General features: G+C 38.3%; 2 protein-coding genes across 3 annotated transcripts; both read left to right on the top strand.

The window, feature by feature from the left end:
* Nucleotides 1-6588: 6588 nt before the first annotated feature.
* LOC122973456 (transmembrane protein 272-like) lies at nt 6589-11006 on the top strand. 2 transcript variants are annotated; one of them, XM_044340999.1, is made up of 5 exons: nt 6589-9029; nt 9384-9467; nt 9578-9628; nt 9760-9939; nt 10676-11006. In XM_044340999.1, the coding sequence occupies exons 2-5, from the start codon at nt 9401-9403 to the stop codon at nt 10852-10854; spliced, it is 477 nt and encodes a 158-aa protein (XP_044196934.1). In that variant the 5' UTR covers nt 6589-9029; nt 9384-9400; the 3' UTR covers nt 10855-11006. The 2 variants fall into 2 exon arrangements, with proteins under 2 accessions (XP_044196934.1, XP_044196935.1); XM_044341000.1 differs by lacking the exon at nt 6589-9029 and having other exon boundaries at nt 9057-9467.
* Nucleotides 11007-11310: 304 nt separating this feature from the next.
* On the top strand, nt 11311-15473 carry LOC122973455 (transmembrane protein 272-like). Its single transcript, XM_044340998.1, has 5 exons — nt 11311-13153; nt 13850-13915; nt 14028-14078; nt 14232-14417; nt 15255-15473. Exons 2-5 carry the CDS (start codon nt 13867-13869, stop codon nt 15443-15445), a joined length of 477 nt encoding a protein of 158 aa, XP_044196933.1. The 5' UTR covers nt 11311-13153; nt 13850-13866; the 3' UTR covers nt 15446-15473.
* The last annotated feature ends 1491 nt before the right edge of the window (nt 15474-16964 follow it).

Genomic DNA, 16964 nt, shown 5'->3' with positions numbered 1-16964 from the left:
TATTTGAAACTCTTGCTCCTAAAAAAACCCCACCAACCCGCCCTTGACTTTCTTGGAAGTTTGCTACAGTAAAATTTTTGTTTTTTTGTTTAATGTCACCCTCAGACTTGTCTCTTTTAATCTCTTTTTATGATCACTGATCCAATTTTTTTTTATCACTGTAATGAAAAGGGAACACAAATCAAGCATCAAAAAGAGATATTGAATGAGGAAGGTGAGACTAACACACACCCTCATGCTCACACGCAACATATACAGTACATTACCAGGTTGTTGTTTACCTGACTCCTATTAAGGTTCATCAGTTGGAGAATAAATACACTGTAGTAACATATAGAGGCCACTAGATGTCCACCTTAAGTCTCTAGAGTCTAGAGATACAACCAATACTAGCAACCTACATGTTTTTACAATTCCGCAGCTGCACACAAACTCCTTTAGGTTGATATATTCTGTTTGGAATCAATCTTGTACATGTAATATGTCTCTTTGAGAGACCAGAGGCAGGAACATGCAATAATCTAGACCTCGGTCTTCTAAAAGTCACAGCTTCACAGGCTTCACCCTTCATTATAGGCAGCATATGAATTTGAACACCACGTGTGTGTTTGTGTGTGTGTGTGTGTGTGTGTTTTGGTTTGGATAGTAGCCAGCCCAATGAATTTTACTAAATGTTTGGTACATATTTTGAGGCTCAATTTTATGAGACTTCCTGCCTCACATTGAATTATTGTTACTACTCAAAACTGTTGATTGAAAGAGACAGAAGATGGTTGAAATGTTGGTGAAGATGAAAATATCTAAAGATGACTGGTACAATATATGTAAGCTACAACATAAAAACACTAACTTCAGGATATAGAAAGAACGTTTTGGAAAAATACAGTTAAATTTCTCTTCAGACTAAAAGCAGATTTTAATCACCACATCACTGTGCTGGAGACTGTGCAGAAAATGGTGAAATTTTGCAAAGATTTATGCAAAATTGTGCAAAGTGGCTGGGCATGATATGGAAAGAACAGTTTGAGCAAAGATGTAGTGCTTATAAAACCAATCACAAGAACACACAGAGAAGGTGGAGCCATGTGTGGAGAAGATGACACAAGAAAGGACAGCTTGTTAGAATTAGATTAGAGTAAATATCTGACAATAATGTTAGATAATTACTCTTAACATAAAACAATCCTGTCAACATTTAAATGGCTCCAAATCTTTGGTTATTTCATTCTTTACTGGTATAGTCAAGAACAAAGGTGTAACCCTAGTTCTATAATCACAGGCAGAACCCTTCACTGGACTCTATAGGTAATACTCTCCTCCAAGCAGATGCGCACACAATCTCCCACTTACATGTGCTTCACTGCTGCTCTCATCCCTAAACCACTTCAGCTGATGGTGTAGGAGTGGCAAGGTCCACAGATAGAGGGCTTCACCTGTGCTTATAGAACTAGGGTTACAATATCGTAACCTTTGCTCCATCTCACACAGACTCTGCCCTCAACTGGACTTTATAGGCACAGTAGGTGGACCCTGATGAATGTACTACAGCTGACACTCACACCAGCTTTTCACAAGTCCTGAGTTGCCCCTGCAAGCACAAACCTTGAAAAGGAGCCCGTCTTGTCCAAGCAATAGAACCTAATAAACAGATCAGGCTTAGACCAAGACACCTCACTGAATAAGACCTGCAATGCTGGTATACTACATGTGGAATGGGCTAGGACTGTAGTGGAGAGTTCCTTACCCGCTTGCCTTTAGGCCTGGGAGATGCATTCACAAAGCCAACTAGCTAGGCACTTCTTGGATAGGGCTTGACTGGCCACACCTCTCCATAGCACAGAACAGCTGTTCAGTGCACCAAACGGGGGCTGTTTGTTCAACATAACATGCCAACGCACATACTGGGCACAATAGACAATTTTGCCTCCCTGATGTGCCCATAGGGTGGAAGACAAAATGGTTCTAGCTGAATAGCTTTCGACAGAAATGAAATCCTTATGTTCTTGGGAACAAAGGAGGGGTCCAGTCTGAGAGTAACACTGCTGTGGTCACCACAACAGCTGGGGGAACCGTCAGGGTGCACAGCTCACTCACTCTCTTAGCTGAATTCAGCGCAAGCGACAAAGCTCTCTTGAATGACAGCACCTTCAGAGAGGAGTGCTCCAGAGGCTCATAGGAATCACCAAGACCTTGAGCATCAATGGTAGTTCCCACTGGGGGGTGGAGACAAGTGTCAACAGGTGTTGTCTCCTAACCCCCTGTAAGAAACTTTTTCACAAGGGGTTGGGCGACAACAGGTCTGTCGCCAAAACCCTCATGACAGGAGGAAATAGATGCTGCATACACTTTAACAGTGGCATGAGACAGCCCCTTTTCCACCAGATACTGTGGAGAGGCGAGAACCTCTCCAACTGCACATGTCAGGGGGACTAGTCTCCTTTCCTCACAACCAGTCTTTGAATCCCAACCACTTTTCTTTGTAGCAAGCAATGGTGGATGCTGCTCTCGCCGCCTGAATGGTCTGTGTCACCTGTGCAGACAGTCCAGCCTGCATCAGCCTGCCCATCTCAGGAGCCAAGCCTGGAGAGGTTGGCCAAATGTAAATGGACTGCATTTGTACAGTGCCTTTCTCGTCTTCCAACCACTCAAAGCACTTTCCACTGGGTGTAAACATTCACCCATTCATACACTGATGGCAGAGGCTGCCATGCGAGGTGATCATCAGGAGACCTAATCTAATACATACACACACACTCACGGTGCAGCCTTTGAGAGCAATTTGGGTTTTAGTATCCTGCCCAAGGACACTTTGACATGCGGACTGGAAGAGCTAGGGATCAAACCATTGATCTTTTGATTAGTGGACAACCCTCTCTACCTCCTGAGCCACAGCGTGCCTATTGAGTCCACCTCCTCGGACAGGGTTCCCCAGACTTGGTGGATGGACCAGGGCTGGGCTGCCAATATCTGGGTTATCTCTGTGTACCATGGTGCCGTACTGTGGTCAAGGGCTATCAGGATGACCAACAGCAGCTCTTTATCACCATTAGCCAGAGAGACGAGCTGCACTAGCTGGTACAAAAGATAACGCCACCAGTGAGCACAACCAGAGACAGATCTGCTTTTCTGTGATGCTATGTCATGCAGGATGTGTTTCTTTCTAAACCAATGTGACGCTCTTTCCCCTAAGTTCCTCCCTAGCATTTAGTATACAGTGTATACAGAAAATAATTCTTTTTTTTTTCATAAAAATCACAAGTGGCATTATGTAAACAAACTGGCATTTAAAGGGTCAAAATTCTGAAAATGAATGAATATTTGGTAGTGATAATCAGGACTGAAGTTGGTTAAAGATTTAACTCAGTGAAAGTGTGACATTTTTTCCCTTTAACATCAGTGCAACATTTTTAAAGTGAGGCACAAGGGCTAGAGGAAGGATATTATAGATTTAATAAATACCCTATTGACTCAACTCATTGTAGTATGATGCATCTTCTTGCAAGCAACAAAAGAAACTAAAGCTTAATTTCTGGTTAATTTAGCTTGATGTTCCCTTTGTGGATATTTAGAAAGGAAAACAGACATTTAATGTAATGAAAAGTTGAATTAACTCTTTTGAAATATTTTACCAGAAAGATTCAGTTGTAGGACAAGACCAATAACAACATATAAAAGGTAGCATAAGTTGCATTTCCACACATCGGAGAGACCTCAGAAATGTATATTTCTGAACACTAAAAGAATAATAAGGAGTCCATGAAAATTCCCAAACTGTGTCTCATTTGAAGTAATAAAGATAAATACCAAATTATTCAAGTTTCAAGACACTTGTAATAGACAGGGAAGTATCAATCTAAAAAAAGCCACCCAACTAGGTAGTTGAGGCTGACAACGACACACCTCACAAGAACACGTGAACGATAAACTGTCTGCAACCGATAAATTGTTGTGTTCCAGCATAACAGTCTCTCGAAAAGGCTTTCACTTTCCCTTCCAGCTGCCAGAGACGAGGCGCAGCCCATCTGACACACAGCAAGGTAAATATATTTAATTATTAGTTTAAAATCAAATATTAGTTTATTGTGCATGAGACAGAATAATCAAACCACCCTCTCCCTGTAGAAACTGTTATTGGTTATTTTATTAGATGTGTTATATTATATTATGTTACAGTGAGTATTGTTGCTGATACTGGTGTTGGTGCTAAAAGAAAAAAAAACAACAACATGGATTTTATCCTTTACTTGAAGGGAAGTAGACTACTAGGGTTGCAACTAATGATTTTCATTGTTCATTAATGTACCGATTGTTTTCTCTATTAATTATTTGTGTGGTTTGTAAAATGTCAACAAATTGTGAAAAATGCCCATCACAAGTTCCCAGAGGACATGGTTACTTTTTTCCACTCAACAGTCCAAAACCCAAAGGTAAGCAGTTTATTATCACAGAGGAATGTTAAAACCATAAATATTAATATTTGGGAAGCTGGAACCAGTGAATTTTTGCATAGATATTGCTCGAATGATTGTTAGATTATCAAAATTGTAGCAGATCAATTTATCAACTAATTGTTGCAGCTTTATAGACTACAGTAGGCTATGTGCATTAGTAGTGTTATTTCACCACTATATTATGATGAAGAGCACTTCTTGTGAAATGTTGTTCTTCCAGTTGTTTGTACCTGGAAAAAACAAGCTGCTGATGTCCTGTATCTGTTTCCGTCTGTAGACTGATCATTACTGACAATGTTTTGGGGTGACACAAACATCAGCAGACATGCTAAACCTCCAAAACTAATACAAGGTGAGAAATAGTGATGAGCTAAGGTCATTCTTGCACATTTGTCATCCTCACATCATCTGCAGCTGCTGCAGGTGTCATTGTTGACCTGAAAATATTGTCTGTCTTCCTGCAGTAGGTTCCTTGGTGATTATGTGCATCATACCCACTGTTCAGCTAGCAGTAGGTAAGTGACTGTGCATTTACTGTCATGAAGGTGCATTAAAATTGGTATTTTTTAAATTATTTTTTTCTGACTTTTAAAATGTCAAAAAATTATCAATTTTGACTTTTGAAATATTGGACAACCATAATTGTTGATTGAAATCACCACCAGTGAAATGAAGTACAATGATTAACAGATTTTGTCTTTCTGTCTCACAGGAGCTATGTACAAAAATGACTGTCCACAGCAGCCCTACATCCCCATCTATTTAATGGTAATAGGAATCATCACCCTGCTGTCCTCGTTCTGCACCATGGCTAGCAATTTCACCTTTGGAAGTCTCTACACGGTCTGCAGCGGCCTGAGCTGCCTGGTCTCTCTCTTCCTCTGCTGCTGGTTCATCGCTGGTAAGCACAAAGACTGCAACCAATGCACAATCAATGTGCTGACTCAAGAAATTAATGCTCCACTTATCCTTATGTTTATATTGACAAATGGCTCTGTTTAATGTGAGAATGTGTTGCTTGCAGTTACCGAAAATTTATCACCCAACTCTCCATCCCTACATATATTTGAACCTTTTTTCTTAGGAGATTGTTTTAGTTTTATGGCTAACGCTATAAAAGGTGACTGTTTGCTAACATAGAAGCCATGTCAAGGCAATAATATGTCAGCTTGTTGTACATTAGGTAGTTGTGAGCTGAAATTCCAATGTCTCAATTGGACTCAATCAACTTTTTGCTGGTATTTAGTGTTGTTATTTAAAGCTGCAGTAAAGAGTGATGTGACAGGGGTCGAGCCCACAGAGAATTATCACTTGACTACAGTTTCCCTCAGTTCTACTGAGCGTTTTAGTGTCTTTCAGCTAATTTTGGGGGATTTTAGGGCAATTTTATTGTTTTGATTCACTCTCACAGCTCTCATCAACATCGTTTCCAGACGCAGTTGGAATGCAGTTACCATTTACCTCAAGGGTTGGTGGAGACCAAAACTAAGCTAAAACATTAGTAAATTTTGGACCTACATTCACTAGATGGTCATAAACACAACTCCAAATGGATGCTTATGTTGCTCCATGTCTGCTGTAAATAAGCAATTCTTTTTGTGATATTAGAGCTCTCTTCTCTTCTTGTGCTTATTGGTGAATAAATGCAGTGCAGTAACATTTACAGGCCTCTAGATTTAACACACAGATGCTTTACCCTTGTGCCACCATGTTGTACTCGTTATATGATGTGAAAATATGTTTACTTTTGTGAGAAGTATTAATTTGCTTGGGCCTCTTTTTCTTCAGGTAATGTGTGGATTTACTCCATCTATGAACCCAACTACAATAAGACAACAACCGGCATGGAACCCTACTGTGACAAGACGCTCTACTTGTTTGCCTTCTGGACCACCAACATTACCTACATCCTGTTAGGTCTTATGATTTTGTCTCTGTTGCATAGGCCTCCTGTGTCATGGTGATTAAAAGGCAGCAAGAAAGAGAAAATGTTTAGTGCTTATAAAACCCATCACAAGAACACAACTAAAATTGTATACAAAAATTAGAAGACTTTTGTATCAACAAAATGAAAAGTAAGAAAAGGCAGGGCCATGTGTGGAGAAGACGACACAGGAAAGCTTTGTTTTAATATTAGACATAATTGCACAATATTTTAGAAGTTAGATTAGAGTAAATAATGTCTGACAATAATGTTAGATAATAAAACATAAAACAATCCTGTCAACATTGTCTGAAATGGCTCCAAATCTTTGGTTATTTCATTCATTATTGGTATAAAGTCAAGAACAAAGGTTACAATATTGTAACCCTAGTTCTACAAACACAGGTGGAGCCCTCTACTGGACTTTATGGGTAATACTCTCCTCCAATCACATGTACACAATCGCCCACTTAAATTTGCAGGTGTACCACAGCTGACACTCACACCAGCTTTTTCACAAGTCCTGATGGACAGGGCACTTCAGACTTGGGGCGTGGACCAGGGCTGGGCTGCCAATACCTGGGTTATCTTTGTACCATGGTGCCGTACTGCGGTCAGGGGCTATCAGGATGACCTACAGCCGCTCTTGTCTCACTCTCCAGCAGAGGGAGAATGAGACGAAGAGGGGGAAAAGCATAAAGCAGCCTCCTTGGCCACAGCACGTGTGCAAATGCGTCAACCCCCAGGGGTGGATCGTCTTGCGGCATCAAGGAGAACCAGAGTGGGCAGTGGGTGTTGTTCTGTCTGGCAAACACGTCCACTTCTGCTTTCTCAAATGTGTTCCAAATATGCTGGACCACCTCAGGGGTGCAGCCCCCAGTTGTCTACCAGAAGGTTGCCTCTCAACATGAGGTTGGCACCCCAGTTTTCCAGAGCCAGAATGTGGAGGGCAGGAGGCTATCTAAAGACCACAACAACAGGTTCTCCACCATCTTAACAGGGCTGCGGATCAGACATGGCCACACATGATAAGAACCTGAACTTTGAGGAGATTGATGTGTCGGTTTTCCCCTGAAAGCCACACATCACGTATCGCTCTCCCAAGGCAGGCGCCACCCCCGTCAGGGGTGCATCTGTGAACACCACTATGTAGGAGGTCACTCAACCTAGTGGTGTCCCGTCAACAGGTGCTGGAGGACCCCCAATAACACAGGTCCTCCTGCACTGATTGTGCCTCCTAGGATCCATTTATATACAAACTGTTGAGAGTGGAAAATAAAATTAATATATAGTATTTTTATAGTAGTTTTAGGAAGGTGACATTTTTTCCTCTAAGGTAACAAGTGTGTTTTTTTTTTTTTTTTTTAAATCTGACACTGCATAAAAAATAATAAAGCATCAAAGTCAGTGTTGTTGCTAATCATTGATATTTCCCAGACTGTGAAGCAGCATCTAGTATACAGTGTAAACAGAAAATACTTTATTTTTTTGTTATTTTTCATAAAAATCAACAGTGGCATTATATAAACAAACTAAGTGTTTAAATTCTGAAAATTAATATTTGGTAATGATCAGGACTGAAGTTGGTTAAAGATATAACTCTGAAAGTGGAAAATTATATTGATATATATTTTCTGGCAGTTTTTTAAAATAGACATTTTTGTCCTTTAACATAAGTGCAACATTTTTTAAGTGAGGCACGAATCAAAAAAATATCTCAGCGCAGGATACTAGGATAGACACTATTTTGTTAGATTACATTAAAAAAAAAAAAGAAGCAAACTACGTGTTTCGCACATTGCTTCATCAGATTTGTTCTGTCACAGAGCGAATCTGATGAAGCAATGTTTTTTTTTTTTTTTTTAATGTAATCTCCTAATAAAATAATGTCTATCTTAGTATCCTGGTGTGCGCTGAAATACTTTTTTGATTTTCTGTAATTTGCCCTGCATCAGCTGGCATTGCTATGCACAGGATATCTTCATTTTTTTGACTAGGAAGTATATTATAGATTTAATACCCCATTGACTCAACTCATTACAGCCTTATTCCTGATTAATATAAGTCAATGTTCCCTTTATGGATATTTAGAAAAAAAAAAGTGACATTTAACATCAATGAAAAGTTGAATTAACTTCTGTTGAAATATTTAACCAGAAAGATTCAGTTGTAGCACAAGACAAAAAACAACATAAAGGTAGCAGTGGATAAGTTGCATTTCTACACACAAGAGAGATCTCAGAACTTTATATTCCTGAACACTAAAAGCATAATAAGGAGTCCAAGACGATTCCAAACCTGTGCCTCATTTGAAGTAATGAAGATAAATGCCAAATCATTATACTTATTAACTATACTATAACTAATAATTATATTATATTTATTATATTATAGTTTGTGACTCACTACTCATTACCAGACACTTTTAATAGAAAAGGAACAGAAAACAATTTTAAAAAATAAAAGAATAAAAATAAAAAAAGCGTTCAAGTAGGAAGTTGAGGCACATGATGATACAGCTGACAAACCTCATAAGAACACGTCAACGATGAGCTGTTGCTAACCTTTAAACAGATACAAAACAGTCTCTCAGGGCTTTCACTTTCCCTTTCAGCCACCAGAGACGAAGTGCAGCTCATCTGACACACAGAAAGGTAAATATATTTAATTATTAGTTTAAAATCATATATTAGTTTATTAGACTTATGTTACTGTTAGTATTCTTGCTGATACTGTTGCTGTTGAAAGTAGAAATATGACATAAATTTTGTCCTTTACTTAAAGGGAAGTAGACTAGTAGGGTTGCAGTTTAATTTTCTGTCGATCGACTAATCGATTAATCAATTAATTGTTGCAGCTTTATAGACTACAGTAGGCTATATGCATTAGTAGTGTTATTTTATCACTATATTATGATGAAGAACACTTCTTGTGAAATGTCGTACTTCCAGTTGTTTGTACCTGGAAAAAACAAGCTGCTAATGTCCTGTATCTGTTTCCGTCTGTAGACTGATCATTACTGACAATGCCAGAGCGTGGCATAGACATCAACAGCCTAATGTTGGATGCTAATCTTTCAATATCAGCCCGAGGTGAGAAATGGTGATAAGCTAAGGTCATCCTTGCACACTTGTCCTCACATTGTCTGTAGCTGCTGCAGGTGTCATTGTTGACCTGAAAATATTGTCTTTTTTCCCTGCAGTATGTTTACTGGTGATTATGTCCATCATGTCCATTGCTCAGCTAGCAGTAGGTAAGTGACTGTCAGGAAGGTGTAATAAAATTCTGACTTTTGAAATATTGGACAACCATAATTGTTGACTGAAATCACCACCAGTGAAATGAAGTATAATGATTGACAGATTTTGTCCTTCTGTCTCACAGGAGCTATGTACAAAAATGACTGTCCACAGCAGCCCTACATTCCCATCTATTTAATGGTAATGGGAATCATCACCCTGCTGTCCTTGTTCTCCACTGTGGCTTGCAATGCCAGCTCTGGAAGTCTCGGCAAGGTCTGCAGCGGCCTGGTCTCTCTCTTCCTCTTCTGCTGGTTCATCGCTGGTAAGAACAAAGACTGCAACCAAAGCACAATCAATATGCTGACTCAAGAAATTAATGCTCCACTTATCCTTATGTTTATATTGACAAATGGCTCTGTTTAATGTGAGAATGTGTTGCTTGCAGTTACTGAAAATTTATCACCCAACTCTCCATCCCTACATATATTTGAACCTTTTTTTAGCAGATTGTTTTAGTTTTATGGCTAACGCTCATCTGCTAGATGTGTAAAGACAACTGTCAGCCTGTTGTACATTAGATAGTTGTGAGCTGAAATTCCAATGTCTCAATTTTGCATACTTTTTGCTGATATTTAGTGTTGTTATTTAAAGCTGCAGTAAAGAGTGATGTGACAGGGGTCGAGCCCACAGAGAATGATCACCTGACTACAGTTTCCCTCAGTTCTACTGAGCGTTTTAGTGTCTTTCAGCTAATTTTGGGGGGTTTTAGGGCAATTTTATTGTTTTGGTTCACTCTCACAGCTCTCATCAACATCATTTGGAATGCAGTTACTATTTGCCTCAGGGGTTGGTGGAGACCAAAACTAAGCTAAAAGATTAGTAAATTTTGGACCTACATTCACTGGATGGTCATAAACATGACTCCAGATGGATGCTTATGATGCTCCATGTCTGCTGTAATCCTTGCAATTCTTTTTGCTGTTGTACTTGTTATATGATGGGAAAATATGTTTAATTTTGTGAGAAGTATTAATTTGCTTGGGCCTCTTTTTCTTCAGGTAATGTGTGGATTTACTCCATCTATGAACCCAACTATGATAAGACAACAACCGGCATGAAACTCTACTGTGACAAGACAGTCTACCAGTTAGCCTTCTGGACCACCAACCTGATCTACATCCTGTTTGGTTTTTTGTCTTGTATTGTCTTTTGTTTCTTTTGTCTATTTAGTGCATAGGCCTCCTGTGTTGTGGTGATTAAAAGGCAGCGACCCAACAAACATATAGGATTGTTGGTTGATTTTATAACAGTAATGAAAAGTATATTAATCTGTGTTTTCATGTGTATCTGATGCACATTCTGGAGATTAAAATAACCTCAAGCACCAGCGTTACATGTTTTTTTTGTTATTCATCTCTTATCACAAAAATACTACAAGGTCAGAAGAATAAAACATAATTAGGCTTTTTGATTCATTAGTCGTCACTTGTGTAAGTTCAGAAAATGGGAATTTAAACTGTAAGAAGGGAAAGAGAGGAAACTGTTACTTGTGAAATGTAATTTTGCAAGGCAGACTGATCTGAGCCAAGATTGCTGTCAAAAAAATGACTGTTTTGTCAAAAGATATACAAAGAACTCTTCTTAGAAAAAAACTTCTTAGAGGAAACCTGAAGATGGGATACATTACCGGTAATAAGGATTACACAAAGAGTTTGGTTTGTTGATGGATGGCAGTCAAATGCAACAGACAATCCATTGCGTATGGATGCTTCTTCCTGTGTGATTTTAAATAATGTGCTCTGAAAAGGGAGTGTGACGTTTATTTGTTGATTGGTTTGGTTCAGAAAGAAGCAATGAATTGAAATGTAAACAGTAAGGACTTAATGAAGAGGGAAACAATCATTCACAAACATGCTTCATCGGAATTGTGTAAAAATGGTAACTGTGTTTCTGCTAAGCAGAGAGATCTTAAAACAGTGTGCTGATTTAAAAAAAACAATGAAACCCACTTCACCAACCCATTTCAACAAACAAACCAGACACTGTTATCTGTATTATCTCTTTTCTACACCCCAAACAGTGACAGTACCTCATAATCCACACGACAATTTCATAACAGTATACATTTATACATCTAATATTAGAAGATGTTATTGATATGCTGTATTATTGCGTGTCATATTATCTTATATGGGATGGATCATTTTTAATGGTATGAAATTAAAAAAATCAGTCATTCATTCAAAAGCATCATTCATTCATAAGATGTTATTGAGTTAGGGAATAAATAAAAAACTCCTTTAAAAAAGAGAAATATCAATACTATTAAGAAATTTCCACTGCTACAATTTCCAGACTTTCACATGGAGTTTGGTACATAATTGGTCACAGACATAGAGGTATCAACATCCTTTACAATTTAAAATGCATCTTTACATGTAAAAGTCCTGCATTCAAAATCTTCAAAGAAGCCACAGCCTTCATGACATCACTTGGAGTGTAACGGACCCTGACCAACCTAAGGTGCTATTTCTTGGACAGGCATGGAAAAGGAGATATGGGGGTTTCAAGCTGGGTGTATTGTCTGGAGCCTACAGAGAGAAAGGGCTGAACCACGAGCCTCACTCAAACCTGTTGAGGTATCTTACTCCCTGGAGATAGTAGCCCTTGATTTCCTTTCTTTGAGTGGACCCAGTGACACTCACCAGAACTCCTAGCAGGTTAACCGCGTCCACTTAAAATTTGGTCAGCCATGTTGTATGACATTGATGATGCTAAATGGAGAAGCTTTTGAGTTTTTATCAAAATCCATTGCCATGGTGATACATTATTGGAAACAGGAAACTGTATTTGAGGGGCTAGGGATAATTGAAAACCCAGGAAACTGGGCACACATCAGAAGTGGTGTATTTACTTGTCTGACATGGGTCTTGGGCTTGGGTGTGACAAAATGACTCAAGGGCGCCCCCTAGAAAATTTCAAACTCGTTTAGTTTGATATTCTGTTTGGAATCAATCTTGTACATGTAATATGTCTCTTTGAGAGGGGCAGGAACATGCAATAAGGAGCTCACAGACATTATTTTATTAGGAGATACCATTTTTAAAAATGGAGCAAACACAACAAACAAAAGGAGCAAACTACACGTTTCACACATTTTTGTTTGTTTGTTTGTTTGTTTGTTTGTTTTCTGGTGTGCACTGAAATACTTTGGATTTCTGTAATTTGCCCTGCATCAGCTGGCACCCAGGAGAGAGGCATTGCTGTAACTAATAATAATTATCATAGTTTCTGACTCACCACTCATTACTAGACACTTTAAATAGAGAGGGAACAAGAACCAAGCATCAATCTACAAAAAAATAAAAAAGCACTCAGAGAGGAAGTTGAGACCCACAACGACAAACCTCATAAGAATACGTGAACGATGAACTGCCTGCAACCTATAAATGGATACATAACAGTCTCTGGAAAAGGCTTTCACTTTCCCTTCCAGCCACCAGAGACGAAGTGCAGCTCATCTGACACACAGCAAGGTAAATATATTTAATTATTAGTTTAAAATCAAATATGAGTTTATTGTGCATAAGAAAGAATAATCAAACCACCCTCTCCCTGTAGAAACTGTTGGTGGTTATTTTATTAGATTTATGTTACTGTTAGTATTCTTGCTGATACTGTTGCTGCTGAAAGTAGAAATATGACATACATTTTGTCCTTTACTGAAAGGGAAGTAGACTAGTAGGTTTGCAACTAATGAATTTAATTGTTGATTAATCTACTGATTGTTTTCTTGATTAATTGATTATTTGTGTGGTCTATAAAATGTCAGCAAATTGTGAAAAATGCCCATCACAAGTTCCCGAGGACATGGTTACTTTTTCCACTCAACAGTCCAAAACCCAAAGATAAGCAGTTTTTTTTTTTTTTATCATGGAGGAGTGGTAAAACAGTAAATCAGTGGAGGCTGGAACGAGTGAATTTTTAAATATTTTTGCATAAATATTGCTCAATATTTGATTATCAAAATTGTAGCAGATGTTCTGTCGATTGACTAATTGATAAATCATCTAATTGTTGCAGCTTTATAGACTACAGTAGGCTATGTACATTAGTAGTGTCATTTTATCACTATATTATGATGAAGAGCACTTGTGAAATTGTTGTTCTTCCAGTTGTTTGTACCTGGAAAAAACAAGCTGCTGATGTCCTGTATCTGTTTCCATCTGTAGCCTGATCATTACTGACAATGCCAGAGTATGAGCCAGACCTCAGCACACTTGATAATAAAAAAAAAGGTGAGAGATAGTGATGAGCTAAGGTCATACTTGCACATTTGTCGTCCTCACATCATCTGCAGCTGCTGCAGGTGTCATTATTGACTTGAAAATATTGTCTGTCTTGCCGCAGTATGTTTGCTGGTGATTACGTGCATCATTACTGTTCCTCAGATAGCAGTAGGTAAGTGACTGTGCATTTACTGTCATGAAGGTGTATTAAAATTGTATTTTTTAAATTATTTTTTCTGACTTTTGAAATATCAAACAACCATAATTGTTGATTCAAATTACAACCAGTGAAATGATTAATAGATTTTGTCCTTGTGTCTCACAGGAGCAGTGTACAAAGATGACTGCCCACGGGAGCCCTACATCCCCATCTATTTAATGGTAATGGGAGCAGCCCTGCTGCTGCTCATGGTCTACAATCTGGCCTGCAGTAGCGGCAATAGCGACAGCTTCATCAGGCACATCTGGCAAAGCATGCTGATTTTATTCTTCTTGTCCTTGTTCATTGCTGGTAAGCTCAAAGACTGCAATCAATGCACCAACTCAAGATATTAATGTTCCAATTAATGGCTTTAATTAATGTGAAAATGTGTTGCTTGCAGTCAAAGAAAATTTATCACCCAACTCTCCATCCCTACATAGATTTGAGCCTTTTTTTAGCAGATTGTTTTAGTTTTATGGCCAACGCTCATCTGCTAGATGTGTAAAGATGACTGTTTGCTAATATTATAGCCATGTCAAGGCAATAATATGTCAACTTACTGTACACAATTTTGCAATTTTTGAAAAACACTTTTTGCTGGTGTTTAGTGTTATTTAAATCTGCGGAAAAGAATAATGTGATAGGGCTCAAGCCCACAGAGAATTATCACTTGACTACAGTTTCCCTTAGTCCTACTGAGCCTTTTAGTGTCTTTTCAGTTAATTTTAGGGTTTTTTTTTAAATTTAAGGCAATTTAATTGTTTTGGTTCACTCTCACAGTTCTCATCAACATCTTTTCCGGACACAATTGGAAGCTGCTTATGACAAAGAAGTTTGATAATTACTAATTGCCTCAGGAATTGGTGGAGACCAAAACTGAGCTAAAAGATTGGTAAATTTTGGACTTACATTCACTGGATGGTCAGAAACACAACTCCAGATGGATGCTTATGTTGCTCCAGCTTGTTTTGCTGCCCCCAAAAATGCTCATGCTTATTGGTGAATAAATGCAGTGCAGTAACATTTACAGGACTCCATATTTAACACCTTTGTGCCACCATGTTCTACTTGTTATATGATTGAAAAATATGTTTACTTTTGTGAGAAGTATTAATGTGCTTGGGCCTCTTTCTCCTCTTTCCCCAGGTAATGTGTGGATTTACTCCATCTATGAACCCAGTTACAATAAGACAACAACCAGCGTGGAACTCTACTGTGACAAGACGGTCTACCTGTTGGCCTTCTGGTCCATCAACCTTTTCTACATCCTGTTAAGTCCCATGATTTTGTTTGTCTGTTTATCTGTTTGCATAAGCCTCCTGTGTTGTCGTGATTAAAAGGCAGCGACCCAACAAACATATAGGATTGTTGGTTGATTTTATAACAGGAAATTTAAACTGTAAGAAAGGAAAGATGAAACTATGTTACTTGTGAAATGTAATTTTGCAAGGCAGACTGATCTGAGCCCAGATTGCTGTTGACAAAATGATTATTTTATCTAAAGATATACGGAGAACTTATGTTTTTTGAAGCATATTTATTCATCAAAAAATTATTCTATAAGAGAAAACTCTTAGGAGGAAACATGAAGATGGGATACATTACCGGTAATAAGGACTACATAAAGAGTTTGGTTTACTGATGGATGGCTTTCAAATGCAACAGACAATCCATTGCGTATGGATGCTTCTTCCTGTGTGATTTTAAATAATGTGCTCTGACAAGGGAGTGTGACATTTATTTGTTGATTGGTTTGGTTCAGAAAAAAGCAATGAATGGAAATGTAAACAGTAAGGACTACATGAAGAGGGAAACAATCATTCACAAATGTGTTTCATGGGAATTGTGTAAAAATGGAAACTGTGTTTCTGCTAAGCAGAGAAATCTTAAAACAGAGTGCTGATTTGAAACACACACACACACCACAGATGTTCTTTGTGCAATATCATGTGTAGACAACCCAGCTGACACAGAGGTGGAGAAAAATAAGATTAAGGGACTAAGAAGACAAACAAACCAGACACTGTTATCTTTGTTATCTCAGTGACAGTAACTCATAATCTACAGACAATTTCATAACAGTATATATTTATCCCATTAAAGGCAAGTATAAGATGTCATTGACATGCTGTATTAGTGTGTGTCATATAATCTTATGTGGGATGGACCATATTAAATGGTATGACATGAAAAAAAACACTCATTAATTCAAAATAACATTCATTCATAAGATGTTATTGAGTTAAGGAATAAATTTTTAAAAAACTACTTGAAAAGATAAATATCCATACTATAATAAGAAATTTCCACTGCTACAATTTCCAGACTTTCACATGGAGTTTGGTACATAATTGGTTACAGACATAGAAGTATCAACATCCTTTACAATTTAAAAATACGCCTGCATTCAAAATCTAAAGTATGAGCAGCTAAATGCACTTAAAATGTCAAAAGTAAAATAGTCATTCTGCAGAAAAATGGCCCTTTGATATATTATTATAAACATTACTAGATTCTTAACAGTGACACATCAGTGTGTAAATGTTTAACTGTTGTGGCTGCTCAGGCTAGTTTTAACTACTTCAGTCCAGTGGTTTCCAACTTTGAGGTCCTCTCCCCTCCAAAGTCTCATAAAATAAATCTGAGGGGTCATGTGATGATTAATGGGAGAGCACAGAAGAAAACTCCTGACAACTTGTAGACATCTGAAACATGACAAGTGGCCCTAACTAGACATTTCCTTTTTTGCAATGTGTGTAAGGCTGTGGCCAGTTATTGCCTTTATGCGTCCGTCTGACAGTCACCCAGCCACCCTGGCTTCCCGGCTGCTCAGGAACTACCGGGGGAGTAGGAGTT

The sequence above is a fragment of the Thunnus albacares genome, chromosome 22 (genome assembly GCF_914725855.1).
Source record: "Thunnus albacares chromosome 22, fThuAlb1.1, whole genome shotgun sequence".
Taxonomy (NCBI): domain Eukaryota; kingdom Metazoa; phylum Chordata; class Actinopteri; order Scombriformes; family Scombridae; genus Thunnus; species Thunnus albacares.
This window is presented reverse-complemented; position numbering and strand designations above follow the sequence as displayed.